The 19736-nt window shown below is 41.4% G+C and overlaps 1 protein-coding gene across 2 annotated transcripts in view; it reads left to right on the plus strand.

Annotated features, from left to right (window-relative positions):
- DCDC1 (doublecortin domain containing 1) overlaps positions 1 to 19736 on the plus strand; it is a 556169-nt gene that overhangs the window by 431913 nt on the left and 104520 nt on the right. For both annotated transcript variants that reach the window (XM_030200682.1, XM_030200683.1), the window contains 3 exons: positions 3646 to 3769; positions 6596 to 6777; positions 7651 to 7761. In XM_030200682.1, the coding sequence (XP_030056542.1) occupies positions 3646 to 3769; positions 6596 to 6777; positions 7651 to 7761 (417 nt within the window). The remainder of the gene's footprint in view (positions 1 to 3645; positions 3770 to 6595; positions 6778 to 7650; positions 7762 to 19736) is intronic.

The raw sequence follows: 19736 nt of genomic DNA on the forward strand, positions 1-19736 counted from the left end.
GCTGGTGTAGGCAAGTGTTTTGAATGTGCACAGGTCATTTTTTCAGAGAGCTTGGAAAAAAGGCATTTTTCTTTTGGTGGCAAAAAATGGACGTGTGGCAAATTTAAAACCAGGGCACGTCCATTTTTGGCCTGAGACTTTACCGCCACCCATTGACTTAGCAGTAAGGTCACACATGCTAACCGGGCGGTAAGTGGCCAACATGCGTAAACTGCCACCTGATCCCTCAGCTGGACAGGAGTTTATTCCATAACTGAGGCCCTGTGATGGACGTTGCACTGTGACTAGTAACTGAATAACATACTTTTGCCAAAGAAGGCATCACTGATTGTCTCACACCAACTGTTATTTGGAATGGTTTACCGGTTCTAGTTAGATCTTTGTACAGGCTTCATGCTTGAAAGAAGCAAAGTCAGTACAAAATTAACAAAATCTGTACAAATTAAAAAGTATTGCACAATATTTAACTCTTAATTTGAAAGAAACTTTCTACCGTGTGTTTTGGGTGCACGTCAAAAATGGAATTACCGCCCGGGGCACATGGTAGCCAGGCGGTAGTTCCAAGTTGGCATGCATTGGACGCACATAGGTGCCTATGCGCCTTAGTAGAAGGGCCCCAGTGTGTTTTAAGTCTGTAAAACTGCCTAAAGTTATTCTGAAATGTATTTCTCTAGTTTGGCCAGCAGGTGGTGCATGTTTATGGTTAAAGCTGTTACAGAGGACTGACCACTCTTTCTTTTAGTTAGCACACAGATAAAGGAAATGCCTGTAGTGATGTAACCAGCTTTTTGTTTTTTGAAACTTGACTGTTCTGGGCTCTGATTAGCCCAGGAGCTCATTTTCATTTGAACTTTATTGGCTTTTCCCCCAGTTTCAGCTCAGGAGAAGAGAGAAAGAGCTCTTTGCTGAACCCCTATTATATTTGTTAACTGGTGAGCAGCTATATGCCCTGATCTCCCTAGGTACTTTTTAGAAAGTAAACAAATTTTTAGTTAGTGTTATAATTGATCCATATTTCAATTACCTGTTATTGCTTGCTAATTGCACATTTTCTGACCACTGTTCAAGTTCTGCCAATAAACAGTTTCAGTTTGTTGACTCTGCTGTCTGGACTGATCCTGGTGGTTTGTGTGTTGGGTCTGTGAATGCTTTCTGGGAACTGTGGGACCACTGGGAGTGTGGCCCCAGTAACCTAGAAATCACTGGGGATGATTTTGAGAATGGGAGACTCACCCAGAGGTGGTTGTGACCCAGCCGGTGGGAGGAGGGTGCTAGTGTAGAGCACAAGCAGCAGGTGGATAGGCATTTTGTGACACGTGCCTTATATAGATTCTGGATGTTAGTGTGCAAAGTTGCATGCGCAAGTTATAGAATAGTATCAGTTGGGCATGTAACCTATTATAAACATCTACCAATTTTTGGCTATAATTGGTGTTAATTAGCAGTTACTTGCGTAACTGCTCTAAGTTGGGATTCTGCAAATTGTGAGTACAAGATCAGTAGTGTGCAACTGCAAGGTAGGGTGGACCTGGGAGAGGCATGGGTGGGTGAGGGGCATATCTAGCATTTATGCGCACAGCTTATAGAATACTAGCAGTTATGTGTTCACTGCCTACGGTCAGATGTGAGCATTTGCACAAACCATTGAGCTAGCATAAGTGCTCGTGCCTAAGTTATAACTGTGGGCATATGCTAGTAATTCTATAACCTCTTAGATCAAATATAGCATGACCAAAGTCTATTCACAGTAAACAAACAACTCAATATGGAGAATAGACCACTAGTTCACTCAATGTACAATTCAATATCCAATTTGATAAGAGGAGGAGAAAAAGTCTCATAATGTCACGAGGACTGGCATATGGTCGTCTGGATCAATACCTAGTATATAAGCAATGTCCTCTTATGTCTCATATAATCATTGATATAGACGGCGGTGTATACTGATAGCAGATTGCAGCCACGATCACATCAGTTCAGACCTCTTGAGAAAGCGTTTGCAAAATGGGTGCCTCTCTGGGTCTGACAAGCCGATTCAGCATAAAACTTCCACTTTTCTGTTGATTACCTATTGCTTTCAAGATTAAAAAAACAATTAGAAAAATTGAACAAAATATAAAATACTATAAGAAGAATTTAATCTAACAGAAAACTCCCAGTCTTTGATTCAAGACTGATATTTGGAAGGAGGGGGTTTTTGTCAATGATTATATGAGACATAAGAGGACATTGCATATGTATTAGGCATTGACCCAGATGACCATATGCCAGTCCTCGTTACATTATGAGACTTTTTCTCCCCGTCTTATCAAATTGGATATCAAATTGGACATTGAGTGAACTAGTGGTCTATTCTCCATATTGAGTAATTCTATAACGGCAGTTACTTACATCATTCCGGCACCTTCTCTCACTCCTTTATCTCCCTCTTTCTTTCTCTCTTCTCATACCTTCCTCTCTTATCTCTCTCTCTTTCCTCCTCCTTTCTGCCATCTCTTACCTTCCCCCCCATGCACTTTTTCTCCCTCCTTCCCTCTCAACCCCTCGATTGTGATCCAGCTGTTGCAAAAGGCAATACTAGTGCTAGGGGTCACAGCACTATTTTGAACCTGCCACCAGCAGGGGCAGTTGCAACAGGGGGTTACTCCTTCCCTATAACCCCTAGACATCAGGGATGTAAAAGGTAGAGTGGAGAGGTCTTATGGGATGGGGGCTTTTAGGAAGGGGTGTTGTAAATAGGAATTTGGGGAAGGGGAATATATTTGTGGAGGGCTTTCAGGGAAAGTGGGAGATTTCGACGTATTGCCCAACATCTTTAAGCTGCATCCCAATGCTCTTAGGCAGTATGAATAGTGCAGCTGGTGAGGTTGATCATAAGCTGAGTCATTCGTGCACCGTGAAGTAACTGACCTGCAGTAGTGGAATACCAAGGGTTAGTCACTCCCGCATTAAACTACAGTGCATTAAAAGCATGACTTTTACTGCATCTTAACTACCCTGTTGCCTCCATATTCTATATTTGCTAACTTTTCAGAGTTGGTGTAAGTTGGTTCAGGGTGTATTGATTAATTTTTATAAAATCTGCATAAAATAGGCACCTTTTGTCACTAGTCCATGTACACGTTATCTTCTCATTCTATGAGTGCCTAAATGTATCTGCCATTTGCGCCCTCGGATGGTAGAAATGTTATGTTAAGCATTGCTCCTAGCCCGTGTATACCTGAAAAGTTCAATGTAGGTTACACTGAATGTTAGACATTTGCTCGTGTACTCGTTAGGCACTAAGCGGTAATCTATTATCTTAGCGCACGCAATTGCAAGGGGGCATTTACATGGGTGGAATGTGGGCGTCTCCCACAGTTACGTGCACATGGTGTAGAATAATGTAATTTATGAGAGAGTGCCGCATTTAGGCGTAGATATAGGTGGGCGCACATAATTGTTGACAGGTAAATGCTGGCTTATGGAACCTGTGCGCCTGTATCCTGTTATAGAATTCACACTTAGCTCCAGCATTATGACACCTAACCTTTAGCGCAAATTATACAATTGCCCCCTACATGTGTTGACCAGAATAATTTCCTGTTTAGAAAGTTTAGGTAAGAAAAATGGTGCTAGGAAATTTCCACATATTTGTTTCCTCAGATGGGCCATAAAGCACGAAGGAACATTTAAACCTGGACAGTGGAAACATTCAAAGGTCGAGAATCCCTTATGGAACAAATTAACCTACATGTGGCCTGTTCTTCCCAGTGGAGAAATAAATAAGGTAATTGGATTCAATCATAAAATTAGCCAATAAACATCATTCCAGGGACTTGCAGTTGTGAAAAACTATGTAAATATACCATGAATTATAATGTGAACAAATAAACTTTATTTAGTTATTTATTTGACTTAAGATGTCTTACAGAAACACCCAATGCATGTTACATTCATAAGTCAAATACGACAACAATATAGTGTAAAATTAAAAGAAAATGCAAAAAGAAAATACACTATAGCAGTCTTTAGCATAATAATAATGCAGTACAATTAGGGAGTCTTTTACAAAGGCGCGCTAGCGTTTTTAGCATGTGCTAATGATTAGCGCACACTAAACGCTAGAGGCACCCCTAGGAATATATGGGCATCTCTGATGTTTAGTGCATGTTTATTTATAGCACGCGCTAAAAATGCTATCGCACCTTTGTAAAAGGGGCCCTTAGTTACTAAGGGGCCCTTTTGCTATGCTGCACTAAAAACTGGCCAGTGCTTGTCACTAGCGAGGGGCTTTCCCACGCATTGAGGCCACTTTTAGTGCAGCTTTAAAATGCCTACATTTCCAATTTTCTGTATTAATGGCCATGTGCTAATTTTCCCATTAGCATATGGCCATTACTGACACCTATTTTCTAGGCAGTAAGGGCTCCTGCGCTAACCACACACTAATCGGTTAACATGTGGCGATGTAGCTGCACTAGCCAATTAATGCTGGGCACACCTACTCACTGCCCCCAGCACTAGCAAATATTTTCTGTTTGTTAGAATGTAGGTAGCGCTCGCTGACCTCAAAACTATGATGGGATGCCTGAGTGTGCCTCGCAGTAGTGTTTTTTAACCTATGGTAAGCACATGTTAGTGATTACTGCAGCTTAGTAAAAGGCCCCTAAACAACCAGGTAAGACTGACCAGTCTTACATAACTATTACTACTACTACTACTATTTAACATTTCTAGAGCGCTACTAGGGTTACGCAGCGCTGTACAATTTAACATAGAAGGACAGTCCCTGCTCAAAGAGCTTACAATCTAATGTATTGCATAATTGTCTAAATCTATTATTATCTTCATCTCATTGCTGCAGATTATTAATCAAGGTCAGGACCATCATGAAATGAGTGAGTCATTTTAAGCCTCGTATAAGACATAGCTGCCAATTTATAAGACAGAATCTCTAAGAAGATACTCCCACAAAGCTGTGTCTATAATCTGCCCCTGCATGATGCCTGCCTTGGATCTTGAAACACATTTTTAAGGAACTATATATATCCCAATAAATAAATAACATAGGCTCAAGACAGGAAAAATCTTATTTCTGGCACTGTTGAGCTTGTCATGCTAGGATGAGAGATTGCGTGCTGACACTGTAATCAGACTCTGCCATGTGGGTGAGCAGAAAAATCTTTCATTTCATGATTTCTTTTGTTTTGGTTTGTTTTAGCACATGCTACATGATGTAACCTCCTATTTAGTAAAGAATTCTAAAGTTTTACACTTAAAGCATGTTAGTAGCCAAAGTTAAGCAGCTCAAACCCTTCGTGGTAACTGTTGGGTGCATTCTTAGCTCTTTGGGGGAAGGCAGCCATGCTTTTAATTCAGCCCAAAAGTCACTACTGCATGCTAATGACACAGCTGCCAACAAGGAAGACAATTAGCTAGAACTCTTAAGCCCCGATGCTGAAAACCATGGCGCTGTACAAAACAGCGCTGGAATAGAACTCTCCATTTCTCAACACTAATGGCATGCACATTTTATGCACACTGTTAGTTCTGAGCATTGTGAGAAAAGGAGGAGGGAATGCGCCCAGCACATGTGCACAAGAGCTGCACGCAGCACTGTATCTGACAGCACTAGAGGAGGTGCTACTGTTGTAATTTCTCCTTCCCCGTCAAAGGCGATTGGCTAATGCTGGCTCCCAACCTCTGCCATTGAGTAAAGGGCTGCTCGCCCGGTGACTGGAGGTGAAACGTTTGAGTGGAGGCTTGTAGGGATTAGAGTGAGCGGAACTGAAGATTCGAGACCATATCCCCCAGAGACAGTGCACTTTGCTGCTGGGGGCAGAGCACAGTCCAGGCAAGCTTTGCACTTCTGAAAGCACCAATTCTCTCTATTTAGTCTGCATGTCATTCACTCCACATCCTCACCATTACCAAAGCCACACTCCTACAGGGATTAATAGGCAACAACCAGCTATTAAAAAAAAAAAAAATAAATAAAATATATATATATATATATATATATATATATATATATATATATATATATATAAAGAGTCTGCTGGGATAAAATGAAGGCCTTCCACTGGAGCTTCATGCCAACTGAATTCTTTTAAAAAAAACCCTAGCACCTTGGAGCTGGCATTAGGTTTTTGGCAGTAAGGGTACGCTTTATTAATGCACTCTTGTTAGAACATCGGGGGGGGGGGGGGGGGAATAGGGAATGGCCTCATTTGCATGCATTTGCATGCCATTTGCAGTATTCCTGCCTGCACTTGTTTCCTGCATTAGGGCCTTTTGTGCATTGTGTGCCAGTAAAGGTGCTAGTCCGGTGCTCATGGACTCTAGCACCCACGTTTACCTCTGAGCACCTGGGCATCACTGTGCTGTATCTTCATGGAGGACTGAGGGAGGTGCCTGTGTTTAGTCTCATCACTGTAATGTATCTTCATGATGGACTGAGGAAGGTGCTTGTGCTTCCTGACAGACTGAGGGAGGTGCCTGTGTTTCCTGGTGGACATGTAAAATTTTGAAAAATATATTATTGAAAATGTTTTAAATTCCCTTTATTGAATTAATTAAATTCTTTAACATGTTTATATTTCTTCTTTGAAAGGATTTTGATTGGCCAATTGAAGGACTTCTGATTCCAAATAGTCCTTTACTGAATAATCCTCTTGGAAAGAAAGCAGACACGGACAGGCCTGTGAGAGTGCGAGTTTTAAAAAATGGAGACTGTGATAAACGGAATACCTGCATCATTGTTGCACCTGATGTCTCATGCATGCTGAATAAAGAGTAAGGGATGTATATGCAAACATTACTATGCTATAAAATACTGTGATAATATTTTTCAAGATTTGTAATATTGGAGTTTCAGGATACAATTGTGAGAGCTACTGCCAATAAGGTTTCCTTTAAGAAGGGGCCAGTTCTCATCTCAGTGCTCCCTGAAGGAGGCCATACATTAGCTCTTCATTGTGTGGAAACGCAACCTGCATTCAGCAATCTGTTCATTTCTGAAAAACAAACATCAGTACACAGCTACCTGAAATGACTCTCTAAATTACAATTTATTGTAGTTTTTATCTTACAATTTTAATTTGAAAAATATTGGAGTAGTTCATATTTTTCAGATTTTCAACTCATAATACAAATAAGGTACAAAGGGTCCAATGTTCAAAATGATTAAATTGGGCAGGAAAGACTCCTACCTCGTGAATCCTGTTCAGCGCTTTAGGAGGGATATTCAGTGACGCTTAATCAAGCAGTGCCACTGAATATCTATGCTATGGCATTGTCCAGGGGTGGAGTCAGAGCATTCCTGAAAGTTAGGCAGAAATAGCAGACCTAACTTTGCCCGGTTTTCTAAGCATATGTGATACTGAATATCAGCCAAACCCACATAACCTGAGACCTGAATATTCAATGCTACTGCCCTGACATTGCTGGGGGTCATGTTTCCTTTTACTGTACCTCGTTAACTCCTCCTGCCCCCCCCCCCCCCTAAAAGTGCAAAAAAACTATCAGATGATGCAGTTGCCCTCAAGGAACTAGTTTGTAGGTGAAATGTCTAAGCCAGGTTAGAATATTTTTGCCAGTTACCAGTCTGTAGGAGGAATCCATTTGGATATGTGCTGAAAACATGAATCTTTTTCAATCTTCCCTTAGAAATGTTGGTAAACAAAAGAAATGGAGAGCAAAGGATAAAACTGATGTCACTTCTGGTGAAGATGCTGAATTGAAAATAGGTAACACTGAACTGCAGCAGTTTCTGGAAAGGTAAAATCTAATCATCCTTCTTTCCTAAATGTCATTAATATAGATCCGGTGTTTTCTAAATATATATATATGCTTTTTGATGTCATTTTTGTCGTTTGAATCACGCTGATTTTGAGTGCCTTCTGGACATTAATATAGTACTATCACGATGTGTTCGTATTAGTTGGGTTTCTGCCAGGTATTTGTGAATGGCCAGGATTGGCCATTGTTGGAAGCAGGATACTGGGCTAGATAGACCTTTGTTCTGACCCAGTATGGCTGTTCTTATGTTCATGGTGTATTATAGAACTATGGTACCATTTAAGGGCCTATAAACCAAATGCAAGCACATGAATCATAAGGGGGGCACCCTCTGCTTAAATTTTTTTATTTATTTTAAAGACTTAGATAACACCTATAACTAGGTGGTTTTCATAAAAACATTCATAATCAACCACAACACAAAAACATTACTCGGCATAGAACAGCAGACTCCCGTATAATTACCAAATCGCAGAAACAAACAGTTTTGTTTTCAAAAAATTTCTAAACTGCTTAAGGTCAGAACATTGCTGAATCTGGCCGGATAGGTCATTCCACAAAGAGATTCCAGCTGACACAAAAGCCAAGACTTTTGTATCAGCATATCCAAATTGCATTACTGCATCAACAGAAATACGCATAGTCGATTCTGATCTTAACATAACGTCTGTGATGGTACACCTGCAGTGCTTGCTTCAGATAAAATGAAGCAGAAGCAAACAACGCCTGATGAACAACTGTCAGCACCTTAAAATGAATCCTTTGTACCACTGGAAGCTAGTGTAGTTGCTTAAGAGCAGGTGTCACATGTGAAAATCGATATAAACCCACAATTGTTCTCACAGCTGCATTCTGAACTATTTGCAGTGCCTTAACTCCTGAAGCAGCCATACCAATTTGCAGTAGTGCAGTTGCATCAAAATCATACTTTCAACCACACAACGATAATCATACAAAGTAAGCATAGATTTTAATCTAAAAATCATATATAATTGTCTAAAGGCTGTCAGAACAACTTTAGCAGCCTGGGATTTCATTGTAAGCCTATGATCCAGCATCACCCCCAAGAGTTTCATCTCTTTCTTAACCTAAACACTCATATCTCCCAAGCAAACAGTCTCAGGCCACTCTTTCAATTCTTTCTGTCCCACAATCATTACCTCTGTTTTTGCCATGTTTAAAACTTCCATCCACTGTTTCACTCCTATCATATATCTACTTAACTTCAAATTTAAGCTTTCTCCCCACTTCAATAGCATGAAAAAAAAATTGCACATCATCTGTGTACACTCGATAATTAATCCCTAGTGACTGAAACATTGTACCCAAAAGTGCAAAGTATATATTGAATAACAGTGTTGGCAGGGCTGATCCCTGTGGAACTCCACATTCAACCTGTACAGATGTTGAAACCTGCAATCCACTCCTCACTATCATTGACATTCCCATCAAATATGAAGCAAACCACTGCGATACTCATCCTGCAACCCCTAAACCTTGTAACTTATCAAGCATCAATTCCAAATTAACAGAATTGAATGCACCAGAATCATCCAGGGATACTAGACAATAACATATATTATTGTCTCTGTTTTGCTTTAAATAATCTATAGTAGAGATCAACAATGTCTCAACACTGTGAACATGCCTAAATCCATATTGGAAGGATCTAATCCATCAGCTCTCTCCACAAATTTATCCAATTTTTTCAAAACTATTTTTTCCATTTTTCCCACACATGGAATAGTTGAAATCAGTCGATAATTAGATAATTCTGCAGGATCAAGCCCTGTATGTTTAAAAAATGGCTTTATGGTAGTTTCTTTACAAAACTGTGGAAAAACACCATCAGACAATGATTTATTTACAATCTGGCAAATAGACGGTTCAACCTCCTGGGACAACGCACATAGCACTCCAGTCGAACAAGGATCACGCATGGACTGTGTTGGAGTAATCGAGCAAATTATTATTTCAATCTCCTTATCATGCAACAATTCAGATTCATTTCATATATTAACCCCATCATCAACAACCTGCATGCACCTTCTTCCGTTCTACCCAAATTCACTTTTAAGCTGTCTAACTTAACAAGAAAATTTACAAAGAAATGTGCATCTGGCCCCACAGCTGTTTCTTTGATCTTATAACCATGCATCAAGAAATGTACAGTTTGGTATAACTGTAGGTTATGCAATGCTCCTACTATCTTCTGTTGAAAATACTGATTTTTTACATCCTCACACAAATGCATATATTTACGCAACCGAATATGATAACCACCATGATCATCAACATCTCAAGTTTTCCGGCACTTATGCTGTCCTTGTTGCAACTTTTCTCACCTGCAAAACCCCTGACATTTTCCATGGACACGAATTATAATCAGTTCTCACTTGTACCTCTCTACTCGAGGCAGTGTTAGGCTTAATATGGTGACGATGCACTCATGTTAGTCTTACTGCTGATAATTTGATTTGATTGGATTTATTATTTATCATTTTCAGTTAGAGACAGTTGTGTCAGTCCAAAGCAGCATACAATAATCAAAAATTACAACAAACAAAATTAAACATGGACATAATAGCTCAAATTTGTAAAAGGTGGCTTTGTGCCTTTATAAAATAAACTCCCGCAGCCTACAAATCATCTTGCACAAATTTGTAGCTTTTTAGATGATGGTGTAAGTTTGTATTTGCATTCATGTGCAGATGCATATTTTATGAAATACACATGTATATCACAACCCCACCCCAGCTCTGACCAATTTGTGGCCCTGGTAATGGCTCTGAGCAGTCCATATAGAAGCAGACACGCTTGTATGAAAACATGCTTAACCCCTTAAGCTCCTGTTTATTCCCTGTTGTTTTTAATCATTTTCCAAAGTGAATGAAACTCCCTAATTTCTTATTTGTCTTGTAATCTCTGTGAAGAGTGGGATAGAAAATAGCACTTTCCATAGTTTAGATACAGAGGACCAACATTATTCAGAGCTTTAAATGTCAGAGTAATAATTTTAAATGAAGCTCCTGCAATAAAAGTGTACATAAGAACATAAGAGTAGCCATACTGGGTCAGACCAATGGTCTATCTAGCCCAGTATCCTATTTCATACAGTGGCCAAACCAAGTCACAAGTACCTGGCAGAAGCCCAAATTATGTGCTACAAATCTCAGCGCATCACATCCTCCAGCAAAGAGTTCCAGAGCTTAACTATTCATTGAGTGAAAAATGAGTGGAATAGTGGCCTAGTGGTTAGAGCACCAGTCTTGCAATCCAGAGGTGGCCAGTTCAAATCCTGCTGCTGCTCCTTGTGAGCTTGGGCAAGTCAGTTAGCCCTCCATTGCCTCAGGTACAAACTTAGATTGTGAGCCCTCCTGGGACAGAGAAATATCCAGTGTACCTGAATGTAACTCACCTTGAGCTGCTATTGAAAAAGGTGTGAACAAAATCTAAATAAATATTTGTTTTTAAAGTATTTCCATGTAATTTCCTTGAGTGTCCCCTAGTCTTTGTACTTTTGGAACGAGTAAAAAATCGATTTACTTCTACTGGTTCTACACCACTCAAAATTATCTAGACCTCAATCATATCTCCCCTTATCCGTCTCTTTTCCTAGCTGAAGAGCCCTAACCTCTTTAGCCTTTCCTCATATGAGAGGAGTTCCATCCCCTTTATCATTTTGGTCACTCTTCTTTGATCCTTTTCTAATTCCGCTATATCTTTTTTGAGATACGGCGACCAGAACGGAACACAGTACTCAAGGCACGGTCACACTATGGAGCGATACAGAGACATTATAGTATTTTCGGTCTTATTCATCATCCCCTTCCTAATAATTCCTAGCATCCTGTTTGCTTTTTTTGGCCACCACCACACACTGTGCAGAAGATTTCAACCTATTATCTACAATGACAGTTAGATCTTTTTCTTGAGAGCTGACCCCCAAGATGAACTCCAGCATCAGGTATTTATGATTCAGGTTATACTTTCTAATGTGCATCACCATGCATTTGTCCACATTAAATTTCATCTGCCATTTGGATGCCCAGACTTCCAATTTCTGAAGGTCTTCCTGCAATATTTCACAGTCCGCACGTGTTTTAACAACCTTGAATAGTTTTGTGTCATCTGCAAATTTAATCACCTCACTCCTCGTTCTGATTTCCATATCATTTATAAATATGTTAAATAGCACCAGTCCCAGTACTGATCCCTGTGGCATTCCACTGCTCACCTTCCTCCATTGAGAGAAATGACCATTTAACCCTACCCTCTGTTTTCTGTCCAATAACCAATCCGAATCCACATTAGATCCTTGCCTCCTATCCCATGACTATTTAATTTTCTCAGGAGTCTCTCATGAGGAACTTTATCAAAAGCTTTCTGAAAATCTAGATACACTACATTAATCGGCTCACCTTTATCCAAATGTTTATTCATGCCTTCAAAGAAATTAAGCAAATTGGTGAGGCAGACTTCCCTTGGCTGAACCCATGCTAACTCTGTCCCATTTAAACCGTGTTTGTCTATGTGTTCCATAATTTTATTCTTTATAATAGTTTCCAGTATTTTGCCTGGCACTGACATCAGGCTTACTAGTCTATAATTTCCTGGATCACCCATGAAACCCTTTTTAAAAATCAGCATCACATTGGCTACCCTCCAATTTTCAGGTAGTACGGATGATTTTAAAGACAGGTTGCATATTACTAACAGCAGATCAGCAATTTTATGCTTGAGTTCTATGAGTACCCTTGGATGTGTGCCATCCAGTCCAGGTGCTTTACTACTCTTTAATTTGTCAATTTACCTTAGTACATTGTCCAGGTTCACCGAGATTTCTTTCAGTTCCTCTGCATCATCAACCTTGAAAACCATTTCCGGTACAGGCAGATGTCTTACATCTTCTTCCATGAAGACCAAAGCAAAGAATTCATTCAGTTTCTTCGCTATGGCCTAGGTCCTCCCTGAGTGCCCCTTTTGCTCCTTCATGATCTAACGGCCCCATGGATTCCCTCACAAGCTTTCTGCTTCTGATGTACCTGAAAATGTTGTTACTGTGAGTTTTAGCCTCTGCGGCAAGTTTCTCTTCATATTCTCTTTTAGCCTGCCTCTACACTAGCTCTAATACTTTTACAAGAAACATCCATGCTGCACCATATTGTACAATTTCCTATCTAGATATGATTTTTTTCTCCGAGGACAAGCGGTCCAGGAATCGGATATTTTGCAAGCAAAATAACAAAAGGTTTTTGCCAGAGAGTTCTGGCGCTCGAATCGCGCACACCACGCGCGCGTGGACGACTTCCCACCTGTTGCATGACCGTGTACCTCAGTTCTTTTTTCTTTGCGGTTAGGTACGGCAGTGTTTTTGCTGCACTCTGTTCAGGCCCAGGAAGAGAACTTCTCTACGAGACTTTCTTTCGCTTTGTTTTCACTTAGTTTTGTTATTCTTTTTCTTTCAATATTAAAAAAAAAATTATAATTCCTGTAGTTTTCATATTTCTTTTTGCCACCTTTAAAGTTTCCTTTCTTTTCAACGAGGTCGGCCTTTGGGCCGCATGGCCGGGTTTACTCCCTTTTTGTGCCTTCTCTTTTTGGCACAATCACGTCATTTGATTTTGCCGAGGCCGTTTTTCTTTCCATGTCATCGAAGACACCCAGCAGCTTCAAACGTTGTACTCGGTGCGACCGGACCATCTCAGGTACAGATACCCATGCCTGGTGTATCCAGTGCCTTGGGCCCGACCATAGCCCTGCCGCTTGTAGTCTGTCTCTTCGTATGAAGAAATGGACCCAAGTGTCTCGAGAAGCCCAACGAGAGAAGCTTTTTCGGGCTCATTCCGGTCCTTCGACATCAACATTGGTACCGAGGTTGGCTAAACAAGCTGTGATTGGCTGACAGAAACTTGGAGGGACTTAATGGAAAGGGAAGGATGTCTTAGCGACTGAATAAGTGGTGGAGTGGTTAGAGCACTGGTCTTGTAATCAGAAGGTGGCTGGTTCGAATCCCCCTTTTACTATTGTTTTAATTTGGACGTCCCTGACTGCACTTGCATGGTTTTTTTTCTTCCGATTTTTGCTCTCTGCATGGGTCCCGCGCAGCACCAACTAAACTAAAATTGCTCCGGGGACCTGCATACTGCTGTCATGGAGCTAGGTATGATATTTGAGGCTGGCATAGAGGCATCTCAGGGGGACCAGTGCACTACAAATGCTGGCTCCTCCCACGACCAAATGCCTTGGATTAGGTCCATTTTTGAGATGGCCGGCAGCGGTTTCGATTATCGCTGAAAACCGCGGACGGCCATCTCTAGGTCCAGCGATCTCACCATTTGTGTTGTCTATCTCTAGAGTCGACACAAATGTTGGGATTTCAGCGGGCCGAACCGTATAATCGAAACCGAAGATGGACGGCCATCTCGTTTCGATTTTAAGGTTCGCTCCGCCTCTTCGCGGAGCCGTCTCCGGAGATGGACGTTTTTACACATGGGCGTTCACGTTCGATTATGCCCCTCATTGTCAATAACATCATTTGTGTTATATCAGGGAATGTGGTGTACAGAGGGTGGGCAGGGCTAACAATTCTTAATCTTTGCTATGGAGTACTGGTCTCCAGGAAGAATTTTCTGAAGAGAAAAGCTTTAAAATGTTTACAGAATTCTAGGTAATGATTCATGCATCTTAGGTTTAAAGGAAGAGAATTCCACCATTTGGCACTTATATATGAGAACCCTGCTGAGTGAACTGACTTGTATACAAGTTTCTGACTGTTTGAGTAAATTAGAGTTAGATAATTTCTAGCTTTTATGTTTGTGTTTTTTGGTGATAACTTCATCAGGTCTCTCATATAGTCAAGGGCGGTACCGAAAAGAATTCGATAGACCATTGTGCGTAGCAGGGGCGTAGCCAGACTTTGGCGGGAGGGGGGGCCAAAGCCCAAGGTGAGGGGGCACATTTTATCCCCCCCCCCGCCGAACCCCCCCCCTCACGCCACCATTTCCCCCCCCCCCCAACACCATCTTTGACCCCCCCCGGCATCGCCAACCCTCCCCCGTCACCATCGCCGTCGAGTACCTGTGCTGGCGGGGGTCCCCAATCCCCGCCAGCCGAAGTTCTGTGTCTTTAGCACGTCTCTGGGCCGGCGCGTTGCTGCAGCCTGCTGCAGCAGCTGATCTCATTCTGGAAGCAGGGAAGCCAATTCTCTTTGCATGGTATGAATCGTCCTGATGTCCGATCTCATTCTGGAAGCGGGGAAGCCGATTCTCTTTGCATGGTATGAATTGTCCTGACGTCCTACACGTTCCTATGTGCAGGACATCAGGACGATTCATACCACGCAAAGAGAATCGGCTTCCCCACTTCCAGAATGAGATCAGCTGCTGCAGGCTGCAGCAACGTGCCGGCCCAGAGACGGGCTGAAGACACAGAACTTCGGCTGGCGGGGATTGGGGACCCCCGCCAGCACAGGTACTCAACGGTGATGGCGACAGGGGAGGGTTGGCGACACCGGGGGGGATCAAAGATGGCGGCGGGGGGGTTGAAGGGGTCGGTGGTGGGGCCACGGCCAAATCTGGGCCCCAGGCCCCACGTAGCTATGCCACTGGTGCGTAGTTTGAACATTATCCATGCTCTGTTGGGGAGCCAGTGTAGTGCTTGCATCAGGACTGGCTCTATCAAAACGTGAGTGTTGAAGATCAACCTGGCCGCTGTGTTCTATTCTGTCTGTAGCTTTTTCAATACTCGCTCCTTGCAACCCGCGTAGACTCCATTGTAGTAGTCAGTGTGAGCGAGTACCATTGACTGTACTAACATTTGGAATATGGTTCTTGGGAAGTATCTTCTGATTCTTCTCAGTTTCCACATCATGTGAAACATTTTGGATGTTACACTTTCCACTTGTTTCTCAAAAGATAATTTTTGGTCTAGAATCACCCCTAGGATCTTAAGGTGGTTGAAAATGGGGTATAGAAATCCTTCTATGATGATGCTAAAGTATATGGTGTTGCAGTAAGGTGCTGTCACTATTGAAGTTGTGTCTTTTCCCTGTTCAGTTCCAACATGAAGGCTGATACCCAGGATTCCATTGTATTTTGCCCTGTTTTAATCTTGTCTCTAATTTCACTGAGGTCCTTCTCGAAAGGGATAAATATGGACACATCGTTGACATAAATGAATGGGTGAAGGTCTTGTTTTGCTAGTGTTTTTGCTAAAGGGATCATCATTATATTGAATAAGGTGGGAACCCTTGTGGTACTCCACTGACTGCTTTCCAGGGTGGTGAGATCTTGTTACCCATTTTCACTTGGTGCGACCTCAATGTGAGAAATCCCTCAAACCAACTGTGTACTGCTCCACCAATTCCAATTTCAATTTCATCCAGTAGCCTTGACAGAATGGGATGGTCTACCATGTCAAAAGTTGAGGACATGTCAAACTCTAGTAGTAATATCTTTTTACCCAGGCTTATTTGCCTCTTAAATTTAGTGATCAGAGTTGTTAAGACAGTCTCAGTGCTAAACTGTGGTCTGAAGCCTGATTGTGATTCATGGAATATGGATAATGTGCATATCCGTACTGATGCTCACATGACTGTTTTTAGATCATTTAGATCCAAATATGACTTTAGATGACTTACCAACTGCAATTTTGGAAATGTTGCTCTAGAGGAGATAGCATTTGAAACTGAAAAGAAAGAGAAGAGTCAAACGTTATGCTGAATTTAAAGAGTAATCTCATCATTCATTGGCAAAACATCAAGAGCAAGCATCATGGTTGTACCAGTCATAAAGTAGCAGAATTTATTTATGTAAAAATTCCTATTCTGCCTGCAACTAGGCGGATTACAAATCAACATACACAATAAAATCCAAACAATAAAGCTAATGTACAAAATTCTTGGAATTTACTTCCAGTCTATTCATGGACATTCAAGACATGACCTCAGCTAAAACCAAGGTTATCCTAGTAATAGCTGAAATGTCTAAACATTAAGAGGCCACACAAACTGGTTATGTGCTCCTGAGTATCAGCAGATAGCTCAGTACCAGTGACTTAACCGGCCAGGACTCTTGGCGATCAGGAGATAGTTTCATTTTTGATATGTTCACAAATAGTTTTGTCTCATTATGTTTATAATAATGCTCTGTTACACTTCATTGATGCCCTGTCCTCAAATATCAGAAAGATAACCGATTACCTTACATTTAGCAAAATGCTAAAATCACACCTCTTCTCAAAATTCTTTACTGACAAAGGATAAGCTTCCAAAATCAAGCATTCATCCCTGACCACAGCTCCTATCTACTCTTCTACTAATTTAATATGAACACTTCCCTGTTTACCAGATCCTGATTCCTGCTCACCCCAGAACACATAGAGGGGCATAATCGCGGCGATCTATTTTGGCAGCGCCGCAACAGCTGGCCGGAACCGTATTATCGAAAAAGATGGCCGGCCATCTTTTGTTTTGATAATACAGTTGGGGCCGGCCAAATGCCACAGCTCGCCGGGTTTGAGATGGCCGACTTTGTTTTTCAGCGATAATGGAAACTGGAACCGGCCATCTCAAACCCGGCCAAATCCAAGGCATTTGGCCATGGGAGGGGCCAGCATTCGTAGTGCACTGGTACTTCTGGATGTTTAGATCTTGCTGATCAGTTATGTTATGACTTACTTGTTCAGGAGTGCTGTATTTTGTGATACTGTTTTGAGAAATGTTCAAGAAAGACTTCATACAAATAAAAAAAAGTCCCTGATGTGCACTTCCCTTAATAGCCGTCTTTCTCTCCGAAAGTGCACTTCTCTTAATGGCCGTCTTTCTCCCTGAACAGGGAAATCAAAAGTTTTTGAACACTGCTTTTTTTGTAGTAACAGTGGGATTTGAACCAGCCACCTCTGCATTACAAGACCAGTGATATAACCACTTGGCCACAGCTCCACTTACTTGGGTGTCCCTCCCTTTTAATTATACCCCTCCAGGTCTCTCTCAGCCACTCACAGACAGCTTAATGCACTGTGATTGGCTGAGAGAGACCTGAAGGGGTATAATCAAAAGGGAGGGACAGCCAAGTAAGTGAAGCTGTGGCCAAGTGGTTACATCATGGCTCTTGTAATGCAGAGGTGGCTGGTTCAAATCCCACTGTTACTACAAAAAACAAACTGTGAACAAAAACTGTTTTGATTTCCCTGTTCGGGGAGAAAGCCGGCCATTAAGAGAAGTGCACTTTCGGAGAGAAAGATGTCAGGGACTTTTTTAATTTGTATGAAGTCTTTCTTGAACATTTCTCAAAACAGCATCACAAAATACAGCAGTCCAGAACAAGTAAGTCATAACATAACTGATCAGCAAGATCCTTTTTTTTTTTACGAGCTGGCCAACTGGCTTCCCCTCCTAGGAAGGAAATGTTTTAAAGTTTTTTTTGGGGGTGGGAGGGGGTTGGTGACCACTGGAGGAGTATGGAGAGGTCATCCCCGATTCCTTCCGGTGGTCATCTGGTCAGTTTGGGCATCTTTTTGAGACTTGGTTGTGAAAATAAATAGACCAAGTAAAACCGGCCAAATGCTCATCATCGCCGGTTTTCTTTTTTTCATTATCAGCTGAAGCCGGCCATCTCATAAGCACGCCCACATCCTGCCTTCACTACCCTGCCGACACGCCCCCTTGAAGTTTAGCCGCCTCCTCGACGGAATGCCGGCGAGTGTGTCCAAAAATCGGCTTTTCATTATACCGATTTGGCCGGTTTTAGGAGATGGCCGGCCATCTCCCAATTTGTGTCGGAAGATGGCCGGCTATCACTTTCGAAAATAAGCTGGATAGCTACACTGTTACTTGAATATTCCCCACTACTGTTCGACTCTTTTAACGCAACAGGTCTGTATGTCGCTACTAACCTGCAAACTGTAGCCTCGCTGTTACAATGAAACTGTTACACTGTAGATTTGATGTTATAGTTAGGTTCCCTGTTACCCTGTAAACATGATGTATACAGCATTCCATCTAATTGTTACATAGTAGATGTGCGGCATGCGCCATTAGAGTAGGTCCCCGTTACCCTGTAAATATGAGGTTTTGCTGTTCTCTTTTTACTAATCACCATAACAAGTCCTTCATTACACTGTAAACTTGTTAACTATAGCTCCTCAGTACAATGTAAACCATGTTTCACTGATCTTGTTATCCTGTAAGCCACAGTGAACCAAACTTGATTTGGATAATGTGGGGTATAGGACTAAATAAATGGAAATTGCTTATAAATTGCAGCTTGATTTATTTCTCTGTCAGGCTTTTTTCATTAATTAGATTTTAAATCTGCTTGTCCTCAGAGAATAGGTGTTTCATTAGTATTATGCTGACGTATTATATCTCTGTTATTTGAATTTCAGTGCTATTAAATGTATATATTTTTGATCCTCATTTTACCTCAGTTTACCTCATTTATTGTATTTATGTTTATATTTGGTCATTTTTTTCATTGTTATATTAAATTGTACCCGCTGTACAGCGCCTTTGATGAGTCTCTTCATAAAGGTGGTTAATAAATCCTAATAAATAAATAATATAAATAATGCTTGGCATGGGATGTACTAGTTGATTTTTATAAAAGGGAATTTATAATCTGCTTGTGCTTGAGTGGATGACTTGCTGAAGGTCACAAGGAGTATCAGTGGGATTTGAACCCTGGCTTTTTAGTCCATGGATTTAACTACTAGGCTACTTCTCCCTGGGATTTCAGGTGTGATCAGAGGTTGTGTTCTCCTTTGAAGTCTTAGAGGCTCATTTTCAGAAAAAAAAAAAGTTTAAAAAAATGTCATAAGGTGGTAGATGGACATTTTTCTCTCAAAAATGTCCAAGTTGCAATTTTCGACACTCCGATTTTAGACGAGTTTCTCCACAGTTCATCCAAATTTCAAGAGTGCGTGTTTTGGGTGTTTTTCTATTGGGCTTTTTT

The sequence above is a fragment of the Microcaecilia unicolor genome, chromosome 4 (genome assembly GCF_901765095.1).
Source record: "Microcaecilia unicolor chromosome 4, aMicUni1.1, whole genome shotgun sequence".
Taxonomy (NCBI): Eukaryota; Metazoa; Chordata; class Amphibia; order Gymnophiona; family Siphonopidae; genus Microcaecilia; species Microcaecilia unicolor.